Consider the following 27349-nt stretch of genomic DNA (forward strand, 5'->3'; position numbering starts at 1 on the left):
TCGGAGCATTATTTATGTATTTGTCGGGACATGTTAAAAAAACTAATATGATCGCGGACTGTTCTTTTAGATGATAAGTTAAAGTAAAAATTCCAAATGGATAACCTGGTGATACGAACTTAAAATTAATCGTATTCCAGTGGGAAATTCCCATTCCAGAAGGTAAAAAAAGGGATCTCTGCTTAAATTTTAATCATTTTTATTTACAAGATCAATGAAATAAAAAAAGAATTTGTGCATACCTTGTGACATTATAACAAATAAAAAACAGGTTTTGTCACTAATTCTGAAACATTAATGACAACAAGTAAATAAATTAATAAAAAAAGAAAATGGGGCATTGCACAATGTTGTACAACTTAATTGACCCAGTGCACCTGGTAGAAGCTGGTATACGAAGTTATACATGTTTAAAGTGAAAGTAGCCGTGGAAGAACGCCAACTGTAAAGTCTATATTCTCTTTGATTTGGCCATTTTCTGTTGTCCTCGCTCTAAAATTCACCTCCAGTCTGCACAAATAAACAACAAGGCTGTTGCCAAACAAGTACACATAAACAAAAAAAATGTAATAAAATCTTCCATAACAACAGATTATCTATTTTAAATAATTAAAATATAATTAATAAAAAAAAACGCAAAAACTTATCAGATAAGAAATAAGCGGAAAAAAATTATGAAAATATATAACTGTCAATAAGAACATTGAATTAGAAGTAGCTCTTAAAGGTCCAAAATTTGATTTGAGTAACGAAAAGAAGAAAAAAACGTAATAACTGGAAATCAAAAACAAAAGGCAGTCAGTCACTCCTTCTGCATTCCACAGCCTTCATTATAGTAAATAATTTTATAGACTAGAAACATATTTTAATATCAAGGTTTTTCTTAATAATAAATCTTTTAATAAACTTAAAATTCTTAAATTAACATTTTCTAAACAACCTGTACGTATGGCCAGCTGAACTCCAAGTGTTAAGACTCAGGAAGAGGCTGTTTTTATGGAACGAAAAGATACTTATTGTTCACATGTTCGGCAAATCGTTTTTCTTGCCTAGTAGAGTACATTTTGAGTCACACAAGTAAAAATCCTTATAAATGTGAGAAAATGAATACATTTATTTATTACTTCGTCTTAACAAGAATTCCATTTGTTTTTTTGGAATATCGAGCTTCAGTTTTCTCTCTCAAACAATTCAAACCTACAGAAAGTTTAGTCTTCTTATTGTGGAGGGACGTCAAAACATAACTTTCAATTGATAACAATCTTTCTCTTGCAAGCTAATAACTTCTTTTCTTTCATTGTTATAACAAGATCAAGAAGAAATATTTGTGAATTAGTAATAAATTATTCAGTTTTTAAGTAAATAATCATTAATTGAGAACAAAAAAAATGTAAACAGAATTTAGAATAATAAATAGGTGAACTACAATAAGATAAAAAAAATATTAATTAATAGTCAAGGATGCACTTATTCGTTTAATGATTTTTTTGTTTTGTTTTAATTTCATTTTCTTAATATGTAATTTTTATTAAAATGCTACTTTAAAATCACACCTACACCAACAATGTTTATCTAAGAAATTTTTTATTCTAAAATATATTTACAAAGTTCTTAAGGAATGAATCTCCTCAATTTAATTATGTTGTTTTTAAAGCTGTTTGTGCATCCATTTAAAAAAAAATAGTAAACAAATCAGAAATCTTATTTCATTTCAAAAAGTTACAATAGAAACATTAAAATATTGTCTACCTTATTAGATATTAATGATACCAAAACCAAATCTTTCGAACAATCACTTAGGTGAGCAATCACGCGGACTTGTGGATACCATTCGACCTGACCAGTTCTTTAATACAAAAATCCCATACCCAGCTTTCCCTAAATATCTTAATCCTTAAACTGCAACTTGTTCCGTATCGCTCAATTGTAAAACACTCTTCGTAGGCTGAAGCTCCCGATGGCGCCACGACCACTTGGTCGAACAATAAAAAGGGCATCCTTCGAATTTAATTCACTTGAGACATCTGTAGATGAACTTCTTTCAATCCTTGCATTTTTTTTTAGTGTTATTATTTGTTTTTATCTAAGATTTTTTTCATTAATTATTTAGTTTTACTCTTATATTTTGATACTTTTACTAATTTTATATTAAGGTCTTTTGTGCTTGCATCAGTTTAGCTTGTAACGTCGTTGTTAGTTATTAGTTAACTCAGACGGTGCATTTCTCAGAATATACCTACTATTTCCAATATCCCTCATTATTTTCTCTTGAATATTTTATGGCCTAATAAGGGACTGACGTAATATTTATTTATTTATATATTTGTTTTAAATTTGAAGCTTATTTGTACCAGAAAAGATATTCCTGATAAAAGCTGCGGGTCCCGTAGAAAACGTTGTTACACAGTTTCGAAAGCTACTGCAAGAATAAGTAGAATTGAATTTAGAATTCTTGTATTTAAAAAAATAGAAAAGAAAATATAAAGATTGCACAATAACACCAATACTTCAACAACCATACCCTCGATTGAAACAGGTATATACCCGTTACTTAACAGAATCACTCAATGAATGTTACTTAACAGCTCAAACACTACTGCACTGTACTGGTCTACAAGACACACTTTAGATCTCTTTTAACATCCGACTGCCCAGTCAGGATTACAGAGGGCAACACACTGACGAAAACACACTTTTGCAAAATAAAGTACTACGAATAGCCACTGAACATGATTTACAAGGAACACACAAATACCCAATGAACTCGACATTCAAGGCCATTCACACTCACATGACCATACTAACAGGCAACTTCTTCCTCACCATTCACTTACTGCCATCCACATTACCTCCTTGGTGAGACGACAGCTTCTTGAAGACTGAAACCAAGACTGTATCAACATCTACGAAGAACTGAACTCCATTTGGAATTTGCGTCACTATGTGTAAAGCTCTTAATGAGCTGGCCTATTATTGAATTATTAATTTTATTTAGAAAAAATAAAATAAAAAATAGCTTAAATTCATTTATTTTATTTATATTCATATATTTTTCAGTATAATATTAATTATAAGTAAAATATAATAGACTAATTCTGATTTATGATATAAAACTATTTATAGTTATGTTTTAGTTAATTGTTTAATAATTAAAAATAGGTAAACTAATGTTAAGAATTAGACTAAATTATTAGAGAATTGTGGGGAAAATTAAAAGACAAAGACAACAACAATATCCTGTTTGACACTAAGATTGTCGTCTTAGTATATATATAATGTTATGAAAGAAGAAAACTGATAACAAACACCTATCAACCATCAGTGACAAGGAAAACTTAAAGGGGATTCCCTAGCAAGCAAAGCTATCATTCAACTGTAGAGCTCAAAATCTAATACGTATATCGCAGGAAGCTTAATTACGTTTCAATACCGTATTGGCGATTCCAGTAATAGAATTTAGACAGAATAACGTCAAAAAGTTAATCAAATGGAAATTTCAGTTTGTCTTTAAACTTTCGATTATTATTTACTCATCTACATTTCTCTTACATTTGTTTGAAATTCCTTTAATGTTGGAATGCCAATGTTCTAATAAATTAGAAATCCAAAGCTATCAGCTAGTAGATGCAATCATAGTATTATTACCAGATCTTGCATTTACTATTCCATAACCAATTATTTCGATTTGTACACTTCTTAGTTTTTAGTATACAAATTCCATATTTTAGTGAGGGAAAGTTGTGCACCTGACATTTTTGGTTGTTACTTTATGGCGATTCGTATACGATTGACAACTACATAACAGAAATCATTCATTTGTTGTTTAAACTTCGTTTAAATTATGGATTAGGCGTCAATGTAGGTAGCAGTCATATTGCAGCTCTGTTTATAATATCACTAAAGCCCTCTTTCAGGAGCATGAAAGATTTTTTTTTAAGGTATGAGGAAAAAAAACCCGATGAAAAACGAAAGGAAAATTAATTACATCAACTCAAATTGTAGGCCAATCCTTACATTGGCCCAATAAATCAAGAAAATAAATCAATCTACAAGATTACGTAAGATTAAGTAAATAAAAACTCCCATGTAAAACATCCATTTTAATCAATCTCTCTTCAGTCAATATATCTATTGCAATTATCATAGTAACAATGATCGCTGAGTAACAGTTCTTAACGTCATCCACAATATTGAGACCACAAACAATATTAAATTAAATATCGTGCGACTAATAAAGATAAAGACTGCCTAACGGCATGCGCATTTCTTCCAAAAATCTCTTAAATTATTATTATTTTGAGTAAAAACGTTTCAATGTAGAGAGCTTAAGCATCGATTTCACAACCACTTTATACATTTCGTATGCTGTTTCACCTTTGCTAATTCTCTCTTTGACGAGAAGTGTAAATGTATCCTTGCAGTCTAGTGTCACTCCTACATACTGAACAGAATTTGACCAAGGCATTGAGTGCCATTTGAAGATAATCAACTAATTTTAAAAAAAACGGTGTAAAACGCTCTTTTACTTATTCAGTTTTCCTAGTTACCCTGTAAAGAATCTGATGCAGCACTGCAAGCGTTTATAATGTGCACGAAACATAAACAGGGCTAGCGAAGATTGGTAATTCTAAATTACAGAAATGTTTGCTTAATATATAAGGCACTTATCACTTGGAGGAACTCAGTATGTTGTAGCAGTAAGAGTGATGGTAAAAGAAGAGTGATGTATAAAGAAATAGACATAATAAAGCGACATGTATATCACAGCTGCCGACAGTAGAGGAGCACCACACTTAAACAATAAATTAATATCCATCAAAAATACTATAGAGATGTGGGTCGCATGCTTCAGATCCTTACGTCATAAAAAGGAAGTAGAGTGGTGTTCAGTTTAGCCATATCCGCTGACACATGGGTGTCTGATATTTGGTGAATCCAGTTTCACTGTGTAACTCCTACAAGAAACTATAAATATCCAAAACATTATCATCAATAATATTTCGTTGGTAACATTGCGATTTAAAATATAGATTATAATCAAAGGGATACAAAGGAACATTGCTCCCAATAAAATTACGAATTCTATAAAAATTCACTAAAACAATAAGACTACAGCTATAGCTGTAAATAGCTAAAATCAAAAAAATAGGATTCTAAATGTCGTAGAATAAATTACAGAAATTATTGGAATCATTTCCAACATAATCACAATAGTGCAACCCCTTAGTAAACCCGAACAGATTCGGAACAAAATCTTTATTTAGGATTACTTACAACCCTTCAGCTAAATTGATATCATTTTTGTCTACTTTTCGAATTTTCGTTTTTGAGGTGTTTTATTTTTATTGTAAAATTCATTTTCACAAAAACCTTATTTTCTTTGTTAAAGGACTAGAAACATCGAAATATCTTTTGAAATTTCAATTTTGTAAGTGGGAAACAATCGCTAAAAATGTCTTTATATTAAACCAAGAGAAAGCTGTAAACATTTTACTGAACAGTAAGTAGGTGATCACTGGTAGGTGATATGATGAAAATGATATTCATATTAATTGAACGCTAATGAAAGTTAAAAAAAATAAAAATTCGAGATAAGAAAATTAGGACGAATGAATAATTATTATTATGCAAACGATTGGAGCTGGCTGGTTCTTGCGGTGACTTTTCTTACTTCAACGACCTTCATTCTCCTATTGTAAATCTTTATTCAGACATAATAGATTTCAATATTAAATAAGTAATGTTTTTAAAGGACACCTGCAAACTATATGATTCATTTAATTCATTATAATTAGATATTTTCTACTCCTTCTTATTCGGATTTTAATAGATTATCATTTTTTCCCACTGATATAGGTGGTGGTCTTGGGTTGAAATGATTTTTGTTCTTTAAAATAATTTTGTTCCTTAGGCCCTTCTACATTTAAAACTAAATTTCGTCTATTATAAGTGGTCGTTTTATAATCCAATCCAAGTCAGGTTAACAATAGAAATGGTTAGAGTTCTGGGTTTCCACGCTAATATCCTAGGTTCGAATGTTATCATTATTCAACAGAGGGGAGGAAAACTAAGCTAGCCCTTGTAAGGTACCTTGGCCAATCTAGTCTACAATAGACACTATAACTATAGACACTATAACAGAACAAACTGAGTTGCAGAAAACCAATTTAGACCAGAAACACCTAAGATTCACCGATAACAAAACAAATCGATCAACTACCTTAATCGGAAATAGTCTAATCTCTCAATTCGCACAATTCTCCTTACTAACAATCCGTCATAAGAAAGATACAAGTTTACTCCTGCGACTCACAAACTCCAGAAAAGATCTGGCATGAGTCCCATTTCGTAAAGATATCCCCATATATTTTAATGTCTAATGAGGAAACCAACCTGATGCCTCAGAGAGGTCCGTGAAAGATTCAACAACGTATCAGTAACAACTCGGGACGAGATCCTAATCTAAAATTTGAACTGTTGACAGCCCATAGAGCTAATGCATAAAGATGAATTCAGCGAGGCTGTCCACGCCTGAAAACCCGCCATGCAGGTGTCAAACGACATGACAACAATTGATTCGTTACCGATGGCGCTCCTGATTTGGCCAGCCTACCACATCATCGTTTTCCGAAATCCTCATAAAAGCAAATGGATGCTCTAGCTCTTTCAGTCTTCTAGAACCATTCTGGAAGTGAATAACATCTATTGCTATCTATTAGAACAAATCAAACCCTTTTAACCGAGGTACGAGACGGCTCATCCAAAACACATCGTAGAATAGCTAAAAAGTCAGCCTGGAAAAAACAGCGGTCTACTTCCCAAGGAACACCACCAATTGAAACCTCCTGACAAACAATGGGCTGTCAGAAGACAGCCGCTCCTGACTTTCCATCTATTCTAGGATCACCTTTACTGATAACAATACGATTTTTAATGTCCATTGGTGTGTCGCAAGAGTACCAAGTCATTAGCATCAATGCTTGAGAAATAGCCGTCAATATTGACCTAACCCCGTAGTAATTCTTAGAACAAACAAGAATATATGGATGTGTTTTAAAACTAGCTAACACCTTTTAATTATTGTTAAAAGTTTTTTTTGCCTCCATCAATTTTATTTATTGTATTTAAACAATCTACGAAAAAGTTATCTGCATTTGAGGATCCCATCATCTAAATAATTTTTCTTTTATAACGTGAGAACTTGAATTACACAACAAACATGTAGTAGCATTGCTTTAAGTTGTAAACTTAAGATCAGAAACTCACTGATATATCCTTTACTACTTTCATCAATTATGCAACGGCGAAAGTATTCCCCTTTTTTTTCGAGATAAGTCCAGTTTACTGAACTGATTTTGATCGAGATTTTGTATTTGTATTTTACTCTTTCCTTTCAGGACTAATAGTGGTGACTTAATTATCTATTGTGTAAAATGGAGACCTTCCCACAATAGAAATATCCATTTGCCTACTTTTGTCTTACTTTAGGAAGAGCGCCCAAGGTTAGGAGGAACATTATTTTCTAAGATAGTTTGGCATAATTTGTAAAAACTCACAGATAAAATCCTGAAGCAATTAAATTCAATTTTCAAACTTATTTTTCGTTGAAATGAGAATAGGAATAATTTTAAAGGAATTATCTTTATTCTAGTGGCAACTTGGGTTCAAAGTTGGCTGTTATAACCCAGAACAAACTGTATATCTATATATACTCGTATAGTCTGCCTGGAAACAGTCGTGAATACTTCCAATAAGAAGTTATTAAAAAAATTGTTACTTGGGTTGGGGTTAAGTAAATGGTTAATATATTTTTCAATATCATGAATGGATTGATAAATTTCTATAGATTACCATGTAAATATATTCGATTCTCTAAACTCAAATTTACTCCCATTAGTACCTGTGATATCCTCGGTAATGAAAATTCTCAACACATTGGAAAATTTCCGGATTATTGTGTAATAATAAGTAATAATGTAATAATTACTGTGTAATAAATAAGTATGTGTACATAAATTTAATTTGGGATTAGTATCACCAGTTTAAAATTCATAGACAAAAATATTAAAATAAGTATAGGTATTGATCATTTCAGTTGGAAAAAGTCATGTATTTTTTTTAACATTTAATAACGCTTCTAAATTAAATGAGGCATATTTACATGAGTAATGAGAAAAATCAATGAAATCATTGCTTTATTATTATTATTATTATTATTTTTTTTTTTTAAATTGTTTTATGATTTAAGGCGCGTCAACATCTAAGGTTATTGGCGCCCGGAGCTTTATTAGCCTTAGGACAGTGTTCTCTCGTTACAGACAACACTGTCCATCACCGGCCAGTGAGCTGTAAGAAGGTTCTAGGAAGAGAAAATCTAAGGGTCAGCAGCTGGATTCGAACCCGGGACCTCCGCGTGGGAGTCCAGTACGCTAACCGCATAGCTAATCCCTTCCCTTTATTATTATTAATATTATTCTATTTTCTTGTCGCTATGCGAGGTGAAAGAGGCAATTTACCGTTCACCGGTCTAAAAGAAGTTGAGATTAGCGGCGGAGATTTGTATTTTTAGAATTCTTAAACCGTCTACCATCAGTCAATAGAGTCCCGATTAGTTTGTAGAGGCTGCCAGAAAGAGATCAAGGCAATATTCCTTGATATGAACGTGGATCTCAGCATGCGTCCGACGCGATTTTCCTTAGCCAATCCATTCCCTCATTAAAAGTTAATTATTTTATTATACTATGAAGCTAACCATTTTTAGTAACGCATATTACTGTAACATGTCAAATATACTGACCTTGGGAAACTCTTAATCACAATGAATTGGTGATAACACTTTAATTGCTTAGTTCTTTTCCTCAAAACAATTAAAAAAAAAAAAATTGATTAAGGTTTTTCTTCATTAGATATGCACAAAAAAAAAAGTAAAGTAAGAGCCTATTTTTTTTAGGCGGGCTTTACGTCCAACTACCATTTAGGTGTCGTGGACGGAGGCGACTAGCAAATATACTTTACTGTTACTTTTTTTATTAACCATCAAATAAAATCCTAGGTCTAAGACCGAGTATCGAACCCATTACCACAATAAATATTAACTTTACGGGTCTCACCTCTAACCTCTCGGCTGCCGTGCGCCTGATAAGCACAATTGAAAAGTGAACTCCTCCAGATAGATAAAGGACGACACTTATTCGAAATAACTTTTCGTAACTCTAGGAAAACTTACCATAGTTTTTCAAATAGAGCTAGCTGCAATTTATTATATGAGAAAACCGATCAGTTTGAGAGTAGTAATTTTTCTCAGCCGCCCAGGCTGGCTGTCAACTCCTTCAAAGTTAATTAAAGACAGTGTAACTACGTGAGCCATTTAAGCCGTAGTTAAGTGACTTAATTTGTTGCAAATAATAAAGGATAGATGCATATGTAGCGATTGTGATGAAAATGGCACTTTGGAGAAGAAAAACATGAGCCTTCAAGCTTACCCAGGAGTACTACTATTTATTAAAACTGTCCGGTAGGACAGTTGTATAAGGGTTGACCATCAAAAACTGCACGAAAAAGTGTAACGTTGAAAAACACCCAACTTTGACAATTTTTTTCTATTTTTCTATAAAAGATAAAATTCCCAAATTTTCTTTAAATCTTACTCCAAATTCTCCTTTATAACTATAATTTTTTTGCAACCACCCAGATCTAATAGGTTTCGAGAAAAAAGTTGCCGAAAATGAGCAAAAACGGCTTTTTCAAAAAATGTTCTTGTTCTTGTTCTTCTTCTTCTTGTTCTTGTTGTTCTTGTTGTTACCTTTTTTGTAAACAACGTAGCGCCTAAACGCGTAAACCGATTTTCATGAATGAGGTGTCATTCGATTCGGAACTTTATGTAGATGTGCCTTTTGGGGGTCTCGGCCCTGTACATCGAATGGGAGAGGAGTTAGCCCCCTTTATGTAAGGCCCCCTCCAAAATTATTATTACTAATTACTCTGTAAATCTTGGCCCTATTTTGATAAAATTTGGTAGGATGATAGGGTTAGGGCTCCCCTACCTAACAATAAAGCGACGATCTGCTCTTACACTTGTTAAGGGGAAGTATAACAATCGTTTCAAATTATCGACACGTGAACCGATTTTCATGAATGGAGTGTCAATCGAATCGAAATTTTGTACACATTTGTACTTTAAAAGTCTCGACGCTATGCCTCATAAGGAGGGGAGTTTGCCCCACCCAAATAAGGCCCTTTCTAAAACTATTATTACCAATATTTCTACAAAGCTTAACCCGATTTTGATAAAATTTAGCTCAAATAAAGTGGTTAAAGCTCCTCTACGTGGCTGTGAAGTGCCATCATGCTCTTACACCTACTAAGAGGAAGTACTGCAATCGTTAAAATTATCAATGAGTGAACCGATTTACATCAATGAATTGTCGTTCGATTCAAAATCTTTGCCTTTTAGGGAGAAGTACTGTAATCGCAGTTTATTTTTCTTGCTCCTCTTAAAAGGAAGTACTGAAATCGCAGTTTAATTTTGCTATTTACGTACAAATACCTTCCTATTTTATTCAAAACGCTTTCTCAAAAAAATGGTTATTGAGGATGGTTTGGGGACCGCAACTGTAATCATTCTTTAAAAAGATCTCTCCAGTGGTAGTTACGGTTCCGATTTAACACCTTATCAGGTTATAATGATAGAATAGCTTATTCCAAATTTTAAAAAATCTGTAAAGCAGACGTAACTTTGCAAATAGACAAAAAGGAAAATCTATCCAAAAGGTACAAAAATCTCCTTAACAAAAACTTACAGTTTTAAAAGTTAAGTATAAGGGTTGATTAAACGCCAAAAGGTACACAAATCAGCAGTTCCCAACATTTCATTAATACTTCATTGATATAATTTAAGTAATTTTACTGCATTAACTTTTCCTTCACATTTTTTAGAATTTATTAGATGTCACAGACCCTTATGCTGGCCAGTTCATTCATAATATTTTTTTATTATAATTATGATAAAATGAGTGATGAATTATTCTGAGTAGTCACATATACATGCATGTTAAAGTAGAAAAAAACAAAGTTAGAGTCGGCCACTTTTTAAATTTCAATCACGGAGGATTCAAAACAATATTTCAGTCTTAAATTCGTCTTACCGAAATATTCGTGAGCACAAATAACATACATTTAATAACAAGTAGATTATTCAACAATATTTACTCATTTCTCAATTGTAATTTAATTTAGTCCCCCTAATTTTACTTATGGTAAAATACTGGAATAAATAGCTGTCCTAAAAATATGCATATCTTTATTTTCTTTATTTTATATTACATATATATAACATTGTGGGAAGAACACCTAGATTGAGAATGTAATTGAAGAAAACTATATTATTTGCGATAAAGCCAGATTATTTATTACTTATTATTACAAACGTTTGACTACAACATAAAATAACAATTACTTTAATCGAAGAATGAACTTAAACCAATGATTTTTATTTAAAAATAAAAATAAATGCATAAAATCATTGATGTAAAAAAAGTTTATGAATTTTTTAGCCTCTTATTTTTTTTATATTTTTTATAACGTTTTCTTTTTCACCTGTGATTAATAGTTTGATTATTATAGATAAATAGATATTACAGTCAATCTAAGTTAAATGGTGTGCTACTTGAGTAAATATTTTGTAGACGAAAATGGCCAGCATAAGGGTCTGTGACATCTAATAAATTCTAAAAAATGTGAAGGAAAAGTTAATGCAGTAAAATTACTTAAATTATATCAATGAAGTATTAATGAAATGTTGGGAACTGCTGATTTGTGTACCTTTTGGCGTTTAATCAACCCTTATACTTAACTTTTAAAACTGTAAGTTTTTGTTAAGGATATTTTAATAAAAGTAAACATGCTTTATTTCGCGACATGCATTTTTAAAGTAAAAATATATTATATAATTAGAAATATTTTTAATTAACTGAATTATCAATTTTGAAACAAACTGTTATCTCGTTTTAACTGAGAAAAAAATACTTATAATTCTCAGAAAGCTTTTCCTTTTATCAATTTATTATTAATTTTCTGACAATAAATTCTTACTGTATATTTGTTATTAAATTTTGTTTTAAAGAAGTTTTATTACTTGATAAAAAGCAAATGATTGTTTCGTATTATTTTCAAATATTCTTTAAAAAATAATTTATTTATTGACATTACACTGAAGCCTAGAGGCTTACTGTAGAAAGTAGGGCTCAACTGAATTACCAAAAAAAATATTAATTCATAACAAAATACTTAAAACAAAAAGAGTTAAGAATGCTAGAGTTGAACAATAATTTAAAATTAACCAAGTACTTATCATGAAAACCAGAAAGACTAAAATTATAGTGAAAGTAAACAAAATTCAACATTTTTGACTAAATTTCGTTGTTTTAAATAAAATATATTTTATTTTAATGTCCTTAAGATAAAGTTATTTAGAAAACTTGAAAAACCTTTAAAATTGAGTTGCTCAACAATGTAAATAGATTTAATATGTTCTATTGAATATTTTATTTAAAACAACGTACAAAGTCAAACGAAATTTAGTCAAAAATATTGAATTTTGTTTACTTTAACACTATACTTTTAGTCTTTCTGGTTTTCTTGATAAGTACTTGGTTAATTTTAAATTATTGTTCAACTCTAGTACTCTTAACTCTTTTTGTTTTAAGTTATATTTAATGGGATAACGTATATTTACTTAAACATTCTGAGTGAAGTTAGAGTTCAAGGATGTGAGCAACTTATTCCTAAAACTCTGGGGAACTGCATAGACAATGTTCTTTATAGAAAAATCGATTTGACAATCCAAAATAATATGGAAGAAAACCTTAGGCCAATATTGTGGTCCGCTATGTGGCCAAGAGAAATCGGTCTCTTCTCATTTGAACTAATATTCTATTTTGCAAGCCTGCAAGAAATAATTCAGTTGTAAATGTGGTTAGGTGCCTAAGTGCGAGACAATATTGTAAAGTTTTTCCCAAAAAAAAACTTTACTTACACAACTAATGCCTGCCACTAGTTATTAAATATAATATGTGGGTTTGATTAACTAATAAAACTCGCTAAAGTTGTAAGTAATAACCTGATTTATTAACACGTTAACATTACTCACATTAACATTTACAAGCAACTAACGCTATTCATTACAGTCACCATTTACGACAGTCACAACAGTTTACTGTTACTTACTCACTTCGTAACGCCACAAAACTGTTCCCCGACTGACCACTGGTCCGCACTGCACCGAATTGCACTAGTCTCAGCTACACTAACACAGCTCTACTCATCAACTGACTAATTGCCCAACTAGCTACCACTGAAGCACTCCGCAACACTGACTCTCCAAGACTAACTCATAAACTTGACTAATAACTATAAACTCTAATAACTCCTTAAAACTTGCTTAAAAACTTAATTGAAACTTAATTGAAAACTGACTTCTCCAGCTGTGTCGGCCTCCTTTTAACTGCGTGCCTCCCTCCAACTGGGACTGCCCTCCTCCAACTCTCTGAGCATAAGTTTCCACGCCCTCCTGACGTTCATTGGCTGGAGAAAACATACTGCCACCACCTCAGCTGGGAGCCGCCTCCTCCCATTCTCCGTCTCTCTCCAACTCCGTCCGTCTCACTCTCACCTGTCAATCACTGGCTGGGAAACACATATGCCACCACCCCAACTGAGGCCTTTCTTTTAGCTGGCTTTTACACAGAGGTGGACCCCTACGGCTACGGTCACTAAACTTGAACAATCTAGCCCTTTCCTTTCTAGTTCAGGTAGAGACGGCCCTTTTGTCTACACTGTGGTGGCCTGTTACCGACTTTGGTCGCTTAACCCCTAGTACAATCTAGGCCTTTCTTTTCTCCTCAGGTAGTGACTGGCCCTTTTGTTTACACAGTGGTGGCCTGTTACCGACTTTGGCCGCTCAACCCCTAGAACAATCTAGGCCTTTCTTCTCGCCCAGGTCAACTTCGTTACACTGCTCCCCTCTTAGAACTGTTCGTCCCGAACAGAAGTCTCCTTCGTGACGTGCGGCAGCAATTGGTCCAAGTGCACCACCTTCATCTTGGATCTGGGCGTACGTTGGATCTCGAACACCAGGTCGTTGAGCAGTGAGACAGTGGTGTAAGATCCTACCCAGCAACTTAGGAGGTTTTCCCTTTTTGCGGACACGCTTGTACGACAAAACTTTCTCACCTCTCTGGAACGTTTTTCCAAAGACCTGCCTATCACACGATGTCCTCGTCCGGTCGCTGTCCAGTCTCCTCCTACCGCGCATCCCTCCACGTACAGCTCTCAAATTACGGCGAAGTTTCGCAGCACAGCTATCCACGTCCGATTCGTCCGTTCCTGGGCTGCCAAATGGAAGTTCACTGGGTAGTCGAAGCTCCCTACCGAACACAACGCTGGCGGGTGTTCGGCCAGTGGTCTCGTGAACGGTCGACCTGTGCGCCATCACCTGTTTATTTTTCCCCAAAGTTCTCTGATGGCCTCCTAGGGTCTTGTAGCTTCGCTCCACCATGCCGTCAGAGTGAGGGTGTAGCGGCGTCGACCTTGTCCTCCTGACGCCGGGGATCTTGTAGACCTTCGTTGCTGCAGCTGCCGTTGACGTGTCCTGATCTGCTACGTCGTGGGCCTCTGCCCACTCACTGAAGTGGTCCATCGCAACCAGAATGTAGCGCATCTCTCTTCTGGAATCAGGAGAGGGTGCTGCCATATCGCTGGCTATCCTCTTGCACGGAGTTCCTACCTTGTCCTGCCTCAGGGCGCCATTGGTTCCTCGGCTGGTTCTCTTCATTGCTACCCACTCGGTGCTACGACTAACCCAGTCTACACCGTGCTCGTGGTAGCCTACCAAAGAGAACCGCTGCCTCCGCTTGGCCAATGCCCTCTTCACTGCAAGATGGATCCCGGTGTTACCTCCGTAGATGTCCGATAGCCCTTCGTCCCTTTGCGATCCTGGCAGCAGTACTTGAACTCCCTCTTCTTTCCTCCCTGTCCACGCTTCAAGGCTCCCTTCCACACTTGGTTGAACAATGGTTCTCTTACCTTGGTCTTGCTCTTCCTGTCCGCTGCAGTTTTCTAGCGCTCCCAAGCTTTCTTTTGCCCACGCAGCTTCCTGAACTTGTACAAGGCAATGTCTTCCTTTAATCTGGTCACATTACCTCCAGTGTCCGACCTGATTCCTGCGTCGTCCTTGCTGCCTTCGTCTTCTTCTTGTATGTTGTCTGTTTCTTGGACCTTCTCTGTTTCGGCCTTCATTTCTTCTGTTATCTCTTTTTCCCTTTTTATTTCTCCTTTTATTCCGTCAGGGCCTGTTTTCGTCTCGTCCTGCCAGTTTCTCATACCTTCTAACATTTTATCTTGGACCTTTTTCATTTCTCTCACATCTTCTCTCATCTCCTTCGCCAGTGCTATTAACTCCTCCATGTTTTACTTCACTGCGTAATCACGGGCATACAACACTCGTCGGTTTTCCAAAACTTTCCGGCAATTCACCCGAACTAATAAAATCAACACTTACTCGTTTTAGCGGTTTTACTAGATCCCACTTCTGACACCAATGTAAAGTTTTTCCCCAAAAAAAACTTTACTTACACAACTAATGCCTGCCACTAGTTATTAAATATAATATGTGGGTTTGATTAACTAATAAAACTCGCTAAAGTTGTAAGTAATAACCTGATTTATTAACACGTTAACATTACTCACATTAACATTTACAAGCAACTAACGCTATTCATTACAGTCACCATTTACGACAGTCACAACAGTTTACTGTTACTTACTCACTTCGTAACGCCACAAAACTGTTCCCCGACTGACCACTGGTCCGCACTGCACCGAATTGCACTAGTCTCAGCTACACTAACACAGCTCTACTCATCAACTGACTAATTGCCCAACTAGCTACCACTGAAGCACTCCGCAACACTGACTCTCCAAGACTAACTCATAAACTTGACTAATAACTATAAACTCTAATAACTCCTTAAAACTTGCTTAAAAACTTAATTGAAACTTAATTGAAAACTGACTTCTCCAGCTGTGTCGGCCTCCTTTTAACTGCGTGCCTCCCTCCAACTGGGACTGCCCTCCTCCAACTCTCTGAGCATAAGTTTCCACGCCCTCCTGACGTTCATTGGCTGGAGAAAACATACTGCCACCACCTCAGCTGGGAGCCGCCTCCTCCCATTCTCCGTCTCTCTCCAACTCCGTCCGTCTCACTCTCACCTGTCAATCACTGGCTGGGAAACACATATGCCACCACCCCAACTGAGGCCTTTCTTTTAGCTGGCTTTTACACAGAGGTGGACCCCTACGGCTACGGTCACTAAACTTGAACAATCTAGCCCTTTCCTTTCTAGTTCAGGTAGAGACGGCCCTTTTGTCTACACTGTGGTGGCCTGTTACCGACTTTGGTCGCTTAACCCCTAGTACAATCTAGGCCTTTCTTTTCTCCTCAGGTAGTGACTGGCCCTTTTGTTTACACAGTGGTGGCCTGTTACCGACTTTGGCCGCTCAACCCCTAGAACAATCTAGGCCTTTCTTCTCGCCCAGGTCAACTTCGTTACAATATCTTTGATTTTTTCTATGGTAGAACGCATTTATATATTGTTTATTGCACATGTTTATAAGGGTACAATAAACAATATATACATGCGTGATGGAATGGATAAAATCAAAAAAAGAATTTCATAATGGGCTGCAAGGAGCGGCATGGTGGAAAGGCAGCAAGGCACATAAAAAATAAGTAATTACATCTGTTAAAACATTATGTTGAAAAAGGATGGGAAACATCGTATAAGGTTTAAATACCTCTTTGTGACCTAAATTTGACTCGGTAATTATCCGACTAGGATGTTAATAATTGTCCAGGCAACTAGGTGAATTTAGAGAAACGCTTGTCTAAGGTTTTTGAAGGACAAAAAGATTAAAGCAACTTTCACAAATGATTGCTTTATCTCCTTATATAAAATTAAGGGTCGTGGAAGTAGGCGATTAGCATACTTTACTTAAAGTTTCTTATTTTTCTTATTTTAATTTTCTTATTAACTCAAGACCTTGGCCAGAATTCGAAACGAAATACATTGCTTTGCCTCTAAAGCTTGCTTATCGTCGCGCTCTAATTTATTATTTCTGCTTACAAATGAAAATTAAAGCTTTAGAAATGGGAATCATCATGTTTGTTGTAAACAATGGAAATGAAAAAAAAAATGTCAATTTTGCAGAGTTTAGAAAGCTATAGCTCCACCAAAAGTAGTGTAAGAATAGTAAGGAAGAAGGACTCAATGAGCTCAGTCGTCTCGAGTTTAAGAGTTCCTATTAAACCTAGATTTACTAAAACTAAACTTGAGCGACCCGTTTACTAATAACCCAACTAATTTGATATGCAATGTCTCGAATCATAAATGTTATCAAAAATGAGCTGTAGTATGAGAAGAGAGGTAGTGTAATTACGCTGCAGGAGAGTTTATGTGATGTATTTTTGCTGTTGAGGTGCCTCAGTTTTTCATTTGGCAAAATGCTTGTTGCTTTTTAGTGTCTCCAGTATAAAATTTTCTTCACCTTCATTTATGAAATGTTGGGAACAGTTAGTAAAAACTTTTGAGTTTAAAGGAAATTTTCAATTTAGACAAAAACACGTTTTGTTTGTATTTTTCCCATTGTTGTTTTTCTAAAATATGAAAATAGATAAAACAATATTTTGAATTTCCAGGACTAGACATCATTATCATGCTTTATATCTTATATAAAACGTTTGTTTACATGCGCTTATAATCCTGTAATTCCAGCACTGATAAGGATTACATTTATCTAGAATGATCTCAATACAGGAGACTATTTGTCCTATGCGTTTGACATTTTTATCCTAACAATAAATTATCAATGTGATAATTAACTATGAAATCAGTAAACATATATTCATACAAATAAAGTAGCCAAATAAATTCAAGCTATGCACTTTTCATAAAAAAATTATTTATTTTATCTCTCACTCTACCTTGTAAGTTTTTATTGCTATTACCAATACTTGCGTCAACCATTTTAATCTTAGAAAGAAGAAGAGTGCTTTGAAAAAATAGATGGATAAGACTATTGAATAAACCGATAACAAATTTTGTGACAAATATACTTAAAGTCCCACAATGGTCTGTCTTCTTAGAAACATTTTTTGACTCTACGGAGTCTTAAATCTGGGGAATCTATAAACAGTTTATATATTTACATTTATTGTACGAAGGAAACATAAAATTTTCACCTTCAAATACAACAGGATAAAACAACTCAATTGGATCGCAAACCATAATTAAAGAAATTTATTTTCTCTTGGTTGGAACTTAATTTTTTATGAACTAACTTTTTTCGTATGTGTACAGTACCTAATCAAGTTTTTTCATATAAAATTGTTAACATTTACTTTTTCTTTAAGACATGGTTTTGTAAGCCTTGGAAAAATATTCCATTCGTCTTAAACGTTTATATCGACTAAAGAAGTTGTTGATAGATTTATCTAAAAAGCCCTATTTAAATGTTGTTTGTGTAGTTAATGGACAGTTCGATACTTATCAAAAATATTTAAAAAAGGCTTTAGTCAGTATAATAGGTTATTTTTATGTACATCCATTAATCCATACATAAAAAAATTAAACAAGTAATTCTGGAAACCATTATAATTGCTTTGAAACTTTATTTGAAAAAAGTACATAATTGAATAATCATTTTAACATTTTGAAATACACAATTCGTGAATAATTTGAAAGTATTATTGACATAACATCCAAATGCACAAATTTTTTAACACCACTTGAAAAATAGACTGATTAAAACATGAAAAAAGAAACTAAATTCCAAGAGATAGCGCTATTATACCTTATCTGCTGGCACTCAACTGAGTTGGGATAAACGAATCGGCAAATTATCGGCCAGTAAATCTTAGACCGTTGTTGAAAGGACAACTTCAGAAGGATGTCATCCAATCGGGAATTCAAGCCATATGATCAGAAAGGTAACTAAAACCTTCTCTGCCACTATAATCTTAGATATTTTTATAGAAAATTATATTTTATATATTATCAATTTTTTCTTTGTACCTAAAGGCTAGTCGTTTAGTTTCATCACTTATCTTAAGAGCAAATCATTTTAACATAAAGAAACATGTGTATCGAATACCATTTTGTGGTATTCAGCCTCAAAGTTTCTATAAACAATTTAAATAAACCTGAATAAAACTTTCTTTCTGAATAAAACTATAAACTTAAGTTTTATTTAAATATGAATAAAATTATTCCGAAATAAAATTTAAAAAAAACTTTTCTTACGGTGGAAGGATTCAAACAAGACAGTGGATAGTTATCGCCAATGACTTATATTTTTATCGAATTCTCTCAATTCAATAAAAATAGATTTTTATAGTCTGCGTATGTTTGCATGAGGCTGCAACTAAATATGTATAATTTTGCTAAAATCGGTTTTATTTTTCTTATCTCCTTTGTGAGAAAATAACACTGTCATACAGTTTCCTCAAGAAATACGCAATCTGAGGTCACTAAAATGGGTTTAAAAATAGCTACGTCAGAAGTGCAAATTTCTTTTAATGTTTTCCGTTTTTAGCGATTTTCATGGAAACCATTTCAGCTGATTTCCTTTAATTAGGGCTTTAACTAACTGCTCACATGAAGTACTATCAGTATCACTGTCGGTTTCACTTGTTTGTTTTTTTTTTTTTCCTAGGAAATCCTTTTTAAGTTATCAAAAAACCTTTATTGAACATCCCTACCTTCACTTAGTTCCAATTCTTTCCAGTACAAAACTATGCATTTAGAATTTCATTGGGTGCAAAATAATGGACAGTTTTCAAAGAAATTTCAAAAGCTTGAAAATCTTTCCCTTAAAATCTGATTAAATCAGTTTTCTTCGAACTTTATTGTCTAAAACAACTTTAATTGTATACTGCAGGGAAGGAATAAGCTCTGTGGATAGCGTATGCTGGGATTCTCACGTGGAAATCTCGGTTCCAGCTACAGCCACCTCGTTTTTTTTTTCTTCCTTGGAGCTTCTTACAGCTCCGGTAATGGACATTGAAGTCTGTAACGAAAAAAAAATATATATATATACTGCTATGCTGGGTACAACCATACTGTATTCTGACGGAGCATTACCCTAAAATCCTTCTTGGACCTTAAAATCAATCATGTCACAGAGGAAAAGTTGTATATAAAATTGATCAACTTTAATTATATCCCAATTAACAAAGCTGTTATTAAGAGTTATAAGTGCTTCCTTGAAAACTGAGAAAAAAATAATGAAAAAACTCTCTTAAAGAAAAAGTCACACGTCTAGTTGCTGGATTTCGTCCGAAATGTTATATTATAAATGGCAATAGTTTATGATAGCGGACTTCAAAAAATGCATTTTATTTGAAAACTCAATTTTTAAATTCGATAAGATCTCAATAAATGTTAGGGAAAATAAAAAAAATGTTAAGCAACAATCGCACTCCTTCACTTTCTGCATCTAAATGAATTTTATTTCTTCGTTCATCTTTAGTTGGGTTTAATGGACATTTTATGGGGTTCTGCATTTTCAGCAAATGTCAGTTAGCTGGAGTTAATTCCGTCTCCTCTTTATTTTGAAATGTTTTTGTAAACAGCAAGTAAAAAAAACTTTATAATATATTGGAAAATTACAAACACAAAGCTTTCAATTTTATATAGAAAGTTCTGCTCAACTAATGGATTAATCAAATATTTAATGATAACACCAGGGCTTAGGTTGTTTAATTAATGCCTCACCAAATATTTTTTCGTGGTGGTTGGCTTAAATAGTGTGGTTAACTTTAAAAGATAACTGTTATTTTATAGTCAGTTGTGGCTGTTAGGGTTACTCAATGTGTCTTTTCGGATAAAAGCAAAAAAGGTCGCAAATTTCTCTTCCTTCTTGGATGAAAAAAAAACCAGTGTTCTACAATTATTACAATTACTCATGGCTTTTTCGACATTGTCTAAAGCCTGTAAAAAAATTCAACTAAACCTTATATTTACAGAGTGTTTTGATTTCTTATTTTCAGACAAATTATCGTAGATAGTACTGACCAACTAACTTTTTTTCACGATCTACAATGTAGAAAATAAATAATTATAAATCATAAATCTTAGGCAAAACTTCCAACGAAGGGCCATATTTTAATTTGGAAAGTCTTATGTTTGGTACACCCAGGTTATCTTGTCTTAGATCAAGACTTGAGTATTGTGCTGACAGCTAAATTGAATAACAACAACGTATAACTTCTGCTGGCAATCGAACGCTGATTTCTTCTATCAAATTAGGAAAGTGCTAGCCATCAGGAAGTAGATTATGAGGGGCGATAAACAGTGTCAAATATAAATTCAGAGCTGTGCTTAATTTACCCGATCTTATTGCCTGAATCTAGATTCGTGCTTATTTTTTATTGATTATATTAACTTCCAAATTAAAACAATGTATAATTTTAATCTTCTTCTATATTGATTATCTGTAGGCAACTAGAAAGTTTGGAACAAAGAGTTTAGGTTTGGCTAAAGACCAAGTTTGCATACCAGGAAAAGAATCATTCTATTATTTATTGTTCACACAATGCCACCTGTGCTTAATATTCATGTTTTACCTTCAATTGCTATATTCCTTTTCCTTATCGAAGCAATCATCCGATTTTAATTGATATCCGGTCGCTTGGGCCATTCGATAGTTTTTTTGATAAATTACTTACTACTTTCCTATTTCATTTAATACTTAAGTAGACATTGTGTTTTACTTCTTTTTTTCCAAAAAATATTATGAGTTATATTAAACAAAACTTATTTAATAAAGTAAAAGATTATTGTTTGTCTAAAATTTTGGAAAAATTGTCTGGTTGTCTAGGGCAAGAGAAATAGTGGCATCAAATCATCGACCTGGGATCAAGCTGAAGGCAAGCGAAGTAGTTTATTATAAGATCTTTGCGGAGATTTTTTGTGTTTACTGCGGACATTGCATCCTTAATACTGGATTTCCAACGCTCACACAAAACAGATAGTTGCAGTTACTGTACAACCATTTTAGTCAGACAATGCACAGAAGAACTCTAGCTCATCATCATTAACACCTACTTACTTCATACAAAGTACATATTACGGACGCCTAAACATTATTTGCAAGAATAATGGACACATTATCCAAGAAGATGGAACGGTGTTTTGTCCATCACATTTCTTTCACAGCTAGTCCCATCCTAGTAGATACAAATCAAATGTCCTCTCACCAGGGTGATCATCTTCCTTAGCACTTTCGTTCTGCCAAGAAGAAGATAGATTGAACGAGTCTAGTCAGGCCCTTCAGAAATATTGAATGGAGGATTTCATCTCACCGTACTTCTACCATGGAAAGTATGCTTCCTTTGCCCCTATAGGCAGCTTTTTACGAAAAGAGATCGGGACCAGAGGGTAACGCTCAGGAGCATTATACGAGTATTACGATAAATTTGAAATTAAGTTTTCTATAACTTCCTTAAACATAGAATTTCTTTCTAAAACATTTTAAAACCACAGAATCTTTTAGGAGTTAAGAAGTGTGCAAATAAATTAGAGAAAAAGATGTCATTTTTAATTATACTTCAATTGAAATAATTTCATTAGATATTTCTTCATTAATAATTTATTCGTTTTACTTATTAATTACTCGTACCTTTAACTCGTTTTGCAAAAGTGACTGAGATAAAACCGTTCAAATAATCAATCAATCATTAATATCTTTATCTGAAATTAGTTAATCCTACATTAATCTATTGCACCACAAAGGAATTGTCTTTAAAAAAAACAAAGCAAAAATACTTTGATAAACTATGAACTGAGACCAAGAAATTCAAAGAGAGTTAATTTTGAAGAGTAATTTCATAAAAATCGTTAGGTAATTTTAAAAAATTGAACATTTTTAACTAGATGCCTTTTCTCTTAGCTCTATAACAATCCTTCAAGTTTCTAACTAAAATGATAGCCAGCAGACCATGGCAGTTGGCTATCATTCTTTTGATTCCGGCAACCGGATAAGTAAGTCTTAATGAACAAGATTTGTAACAAATGATTATATATTCCTACGAAATATGAATTAAATACTAAACAAATTTGGATGCTGCTTTATGTAGTTTTGTACTAATTCACACCATTTTATTACTGATAACTCCAATAAGTCAAGGAATTTAAAAAAGAGAACATCCATCATCCTATTTCTTCCAATTTTGTATACTTTGTATTGAAAGCAATAAATATTTCAAAACGCTAGAAAAGTTTATGCAATTTAAATTAAAAATAAATAAAAAAAATTAGGTTTAAAAAAAATTGGGTAATTTTTGTATGTTTCTACGATAAATAAATAAATAAATAAATTAATTTCTTATTTCTTTTTAAGGTGATACGGTGGTTATGTCGTCACTTCCAGAAAAGCCACCACCTAAGTACGAAGAAAAGGTAAGCGGAATGAATAAATTTGCTTTTGCTAGTGATCATAAGAAGCATTATGGGTCTTTAATTAATTTAATTTAGTAGGAATTCGTCTTGACTGCAGAAATTATTTTCAAAAATATTTCATTATAATTTTTTGTTTTAGAAATTAAAATATCCAAAATCTGTTTTTTTCATAATTGGAAATGAATTTTGTGAAAGGTTTTCCTATTATGGAATGCGAAGTAAGCACAGAAAATTATTTTACATTAATTTTTATTGAATGTGATATTTAAACATTAAAAATTATATTATTATTTGCAGCTATCCTTTCATTATATTTGTCACAAGCACTTCGATACTCCGAAACAACATCAACAGTTATTTATCATACATTTGTTATGTTATGTTATTTTACGCCCGTTCTTGGTGGAATTATGGCAGATTCGTGGCTTGGAAAATACAAGTAAGAATAAGTTTACCTTGATGATACCTTAATTTTGCTTTTTTGTTCTTGCGTATATTTCATTTTATCGTTTTGTTTACAGGACTATCTTGTATGTATCAATCTTTTATGCTCTTGGAAATATAGTTTTGTCCGTTAGTTCAATTTCGATTTTAAACATCCCTCATGCGTAAGTAGTATTTTCTTTCCACAATATTAACATATGTCGCAGAAACTATTCATTTCCAAATTTAATTGCAAACTGTAATGAATAGCGAATCTATGTACTTTTTTTTTTACAAGAGATGTAAAGTTTCATTAAAAGTTATTAATATATATTTATTTCCATTTCAGAACTCTAAGTTTGGTTGGCTTGTTCTTAATAGCTTCGGGCACTGGAGGTATTAAACCGTGTGTTTCATCTTTTGGGGGTGATCAATTTGTTTTACCACAACAAGAATCGCAGCTGCAGCGGTTCTTTTCAGTATTTTATTTTTCAATTAATGCAGGAAGTGTGCTTTCCTGCTTTTTGACTCCTCTTTTAAGAGAAGAAGTAAAATGTTTTGGCCAAGAGAATTGCTACCCGTTGGCATTTGGTATTCCAGCAGCGTTAATGTGCTTGTCACTTGGTAAGAACTTGTTACCATCCTACATGGATTATCATTTCATTGCAATATTGCAATATGAAGCCATTAAAATATTATAGCGTTAAATTATAGAATAAAAAATGAATTCATGGAGAAAAATTCGCTTTCCCTATGAACGAATGTTAGTATATGCAAAATATTAATTCATCTCACGGAAAATATTAATATTATTATTATTTGTATTCTTAAAATTAAAGGAAGATATAAAGACTTCTCTTGAAACAACCATTATTGGTAATGTAAATGCTGCATCAAGTTTTATGAAAAGGAAAGTTAAAGCTTTACCATAATGATTTAACGGGTAGAATAAATTAGTAGAATAAAAAATGATTAATGTAACATGTAACAATAACAAATCTGATTCAAATTGTGTTTCAGTTATATTTATTTGCGGAAAGCCATTGTATAAAATCAGAAAGCCTAATGGCAATATCGCTATGGACGTTGCAAAATGTGTTAGCGTAAGTAATGATAATGTAAATCTATAATAATTTAAAACAATATCTTTTAAAACATTAAAAACAAGCTTTAAATATAAAACTTAAATCAAGATCAGAATGATATTTTATATTTAATAATATTGCTTTATAATTTCAGCATGCTTTAGTGCGCAAAGTTCAAACTCAAAAAATGGAAAAGAAAAATCACTGGTTGGATTACGCTGCGCCGAAATGCAGTTTAAAATTAATTGAAGATACTAAAATATTGATGAGAATAATATTTTTATTTACACCTACAATAATATTTTGGGCGCTATACGATCAGCAGGTAGTTATTTTATATATAACATTAAAAGACTAGAGAAACACTTTTGTTTGGAATGTAACACAAAGCCTTCCCGTTAAACTTTTCCCAGTCATTCTAAACATGCATTTTGTGTGTGTGTGTGTGTTTTAATAAGACGCGTTGGCATCTGAATTAGACACCTGAAGACTTTTTCTCTGCCTTATCAGCTATCAGACACTGTCCGCTCTTTACATACAACTCTGCACACCAGAAGTCAGGAGACTTGTAAGAGACTTCTAGTCTTTCCTCAGATGACGGGTCACTTAATTCTTTCATGACGGTGATAGCTAGTTCGGACCACAGAACGATGATGATGATTGCACTCAGCTAGTTCGGTGCTTTCTAATTGCGTTCTATCCCCGCATATCCAGATATCCATATATCTTTTAGCAGAGTTATTAAGTTTGCTTCAACATTAATTTGATAATTTGGAACTCCTCGAATGCAGGAGTCTCTCTTTGTACCCTCCCTACCACTTCGCCAACAAGGAAGCAGCTTTCAATAATCTCAGCCAAGAAGAGCGTAGCAGTCGTATTAAAAGGGCAACTGAATACCTTGGTCTAAACCTGTAACTGAGCTCCAGTATTTCAATGAACTTTCACTGAATACTTTCGATCACCTGAAATAGATCTTCATTGCCTTACTCAAATAAAAATGACTCAAAACTAATAAATATGTGCCTGATTTAAACTAAATATTTTAATTTTGTTCAAAAAGGGTTCAAAATGGACATTTCAAGCAAATAATATGGATGGCAGCATAAATGGTTGGTTTACAGTACAACCTGATCAAATGCAGACTATTAACCCAGTGCTGTGCTTAATATTTATTCCAATTTTCGAAAGTGCGATTTATCCTTTCTTTCACAAAATACGCTTGATAAGGACACCGTTGCAAAAACTATCTTGGGGAGGAATTCTTGCAGCAGTTGCATTTCTTATTTCTGGATTTTTAGAGCTTCAAATAGAGGTAATTTCCATTCATGTATTAATTTTATTAAAACCATTTTTTTTTCTATTATTACTTATATTATGTTGAAAAGCATCTTAAATTCAATGAGTTAAAATAAATTTTACTCTTATAGAAAGACAAAGCTATAGTGCCTAATGTAGGAGAAGCACAGCTGCGTTTTTACAACACATTTAACTGCCCAATACACATCGAATTGCCGGATGTACATGTTAATCATACGCTAGCTGCACTTGATACCACTGAATTTTTGCATTTGACTGTTAGTGATAAGAAAATTTTAAGTATAGAGGCGTATATTGATAAATCTTGTGATAATAATTCTTCTTCGCTATACAGTGGAAAAGTGGAATTAAGGAGTAAAGAGGTTATTATAATTCATTTTATCTATTAAACATACATTTTAATAAATTGTATCACACAACATTTGAGGCTTGAAATAATGTTATTCACTAAATTAATGTCCCTTTTACTTGGTAATGCATTAGAAAGGATTAACTTCTTCAACGATTTACTTTCGTTTGCAGTTGAAAACAACATAAGGCGGTGGCTGCGTGGTCCGGTAGCCAAAATATTTGTATACCAAATTAATTCTTTAGATAAAAATAATTGAATAATATACACATGTCTTCTATGGATCTCTAACCTTCATGTATTTAAAGCAAGTTAATCTATTTATGTGTAAGAATTAGCTATAACTTTATTCAGTAGGTTTTATTAACCATCAATGTCACATGATTCTAATAGTAATAAGTACAAGGGAAATTAACATTACAAATATTTTGTGACAATATTTCATGTTATAAAAATTTTACGAATTAATTTTACTATCGACATTGTGAACAAAGTAGAACATTTGGACAAAACTCTTGATACCAATGCAAATTAGAAAAAAAACAAGACAGTCCGGGTAAAAACGGAACGAAACCTTATGTTTAGGTCCTGTTTTTTTAATGAAGCCAATTTCGTTTAATAAAAATATATTATTCATTGCAACTGGCAAGAGATCTCAATAC

The 27349-nt window shown here is 33.1% G+C and overlaps 1 protein-coding gene across 2 annotated transcripts in view; it reads left to right on the plus strand.

Annotated features, from left to right (window-relative positions):
• LOC141449678 (peptide transporter family 1-like) overlaps positions 1 to 27349 on the plus strand; it is a 49468-nt gene that overhangs the window by 17915 nt on the left and 4204 nt on the right. Inside the window, exons 1-10 of one of the 2 annotated variants that reach the window (XM_074119339.1) lie at positions 18947 to 19042; positions 23455 to 23513; positions 23653 to 23731; positions 23811 to 23952; positions 24035 to 24121; positions 24286 to 24560; positions 24957 to 25039; positions 25176 to 25346; positions 26082 to 26333; positions 26449 to 26700. In XM_074119339.1, coding sequence (XP_073975440.1) covers positions 19003 to 19042; positions 23455 to 23513; positions 23653 to 23731; positions 23811 to 23952; positions 24035 to 24121; positions 24286 to 24560; positions 24957 to 25039; positions 25176 to 25346; positions 26082 to 26333; positions 26449 to 26700 — 1440 coding nt within the window. In that variant the 5' untranslated portion in view covers positions 18947 to 19002. Of the gene's footprint in view, positions 1 to 18946; positions 19043 to 23454; positions 23514 to 23652; positions 23732 to 23810; positions 23953 to 24034; positions 24122 to 24285; positions 24561 to 24956; positions 25040 to 25175; positions 25347 to 26081; positions 26334 to 26448; positions 26701 to 27349 lie in introns of those variants that run through there. The other variant, XM_074119340.1, reaches the window with a different exon arrangement.

Source organism: Rhodnius prolixus, unplaced genomic scaffold (assembly GCF_049639745.1).
Source record: "Rhodnius prolixus isolate KJV_2025 unplaced genomic scaffold, Rpr scaffold_2, whole genome shotgun sequence".
NCBI classification, from domain to species: domain Eukaryota; kingdom Metazoa; phylum Arthropoda; class Insecta; order Hemiptera; family Reduviidae; genus Rhodnius; species Rhodnius prolixus.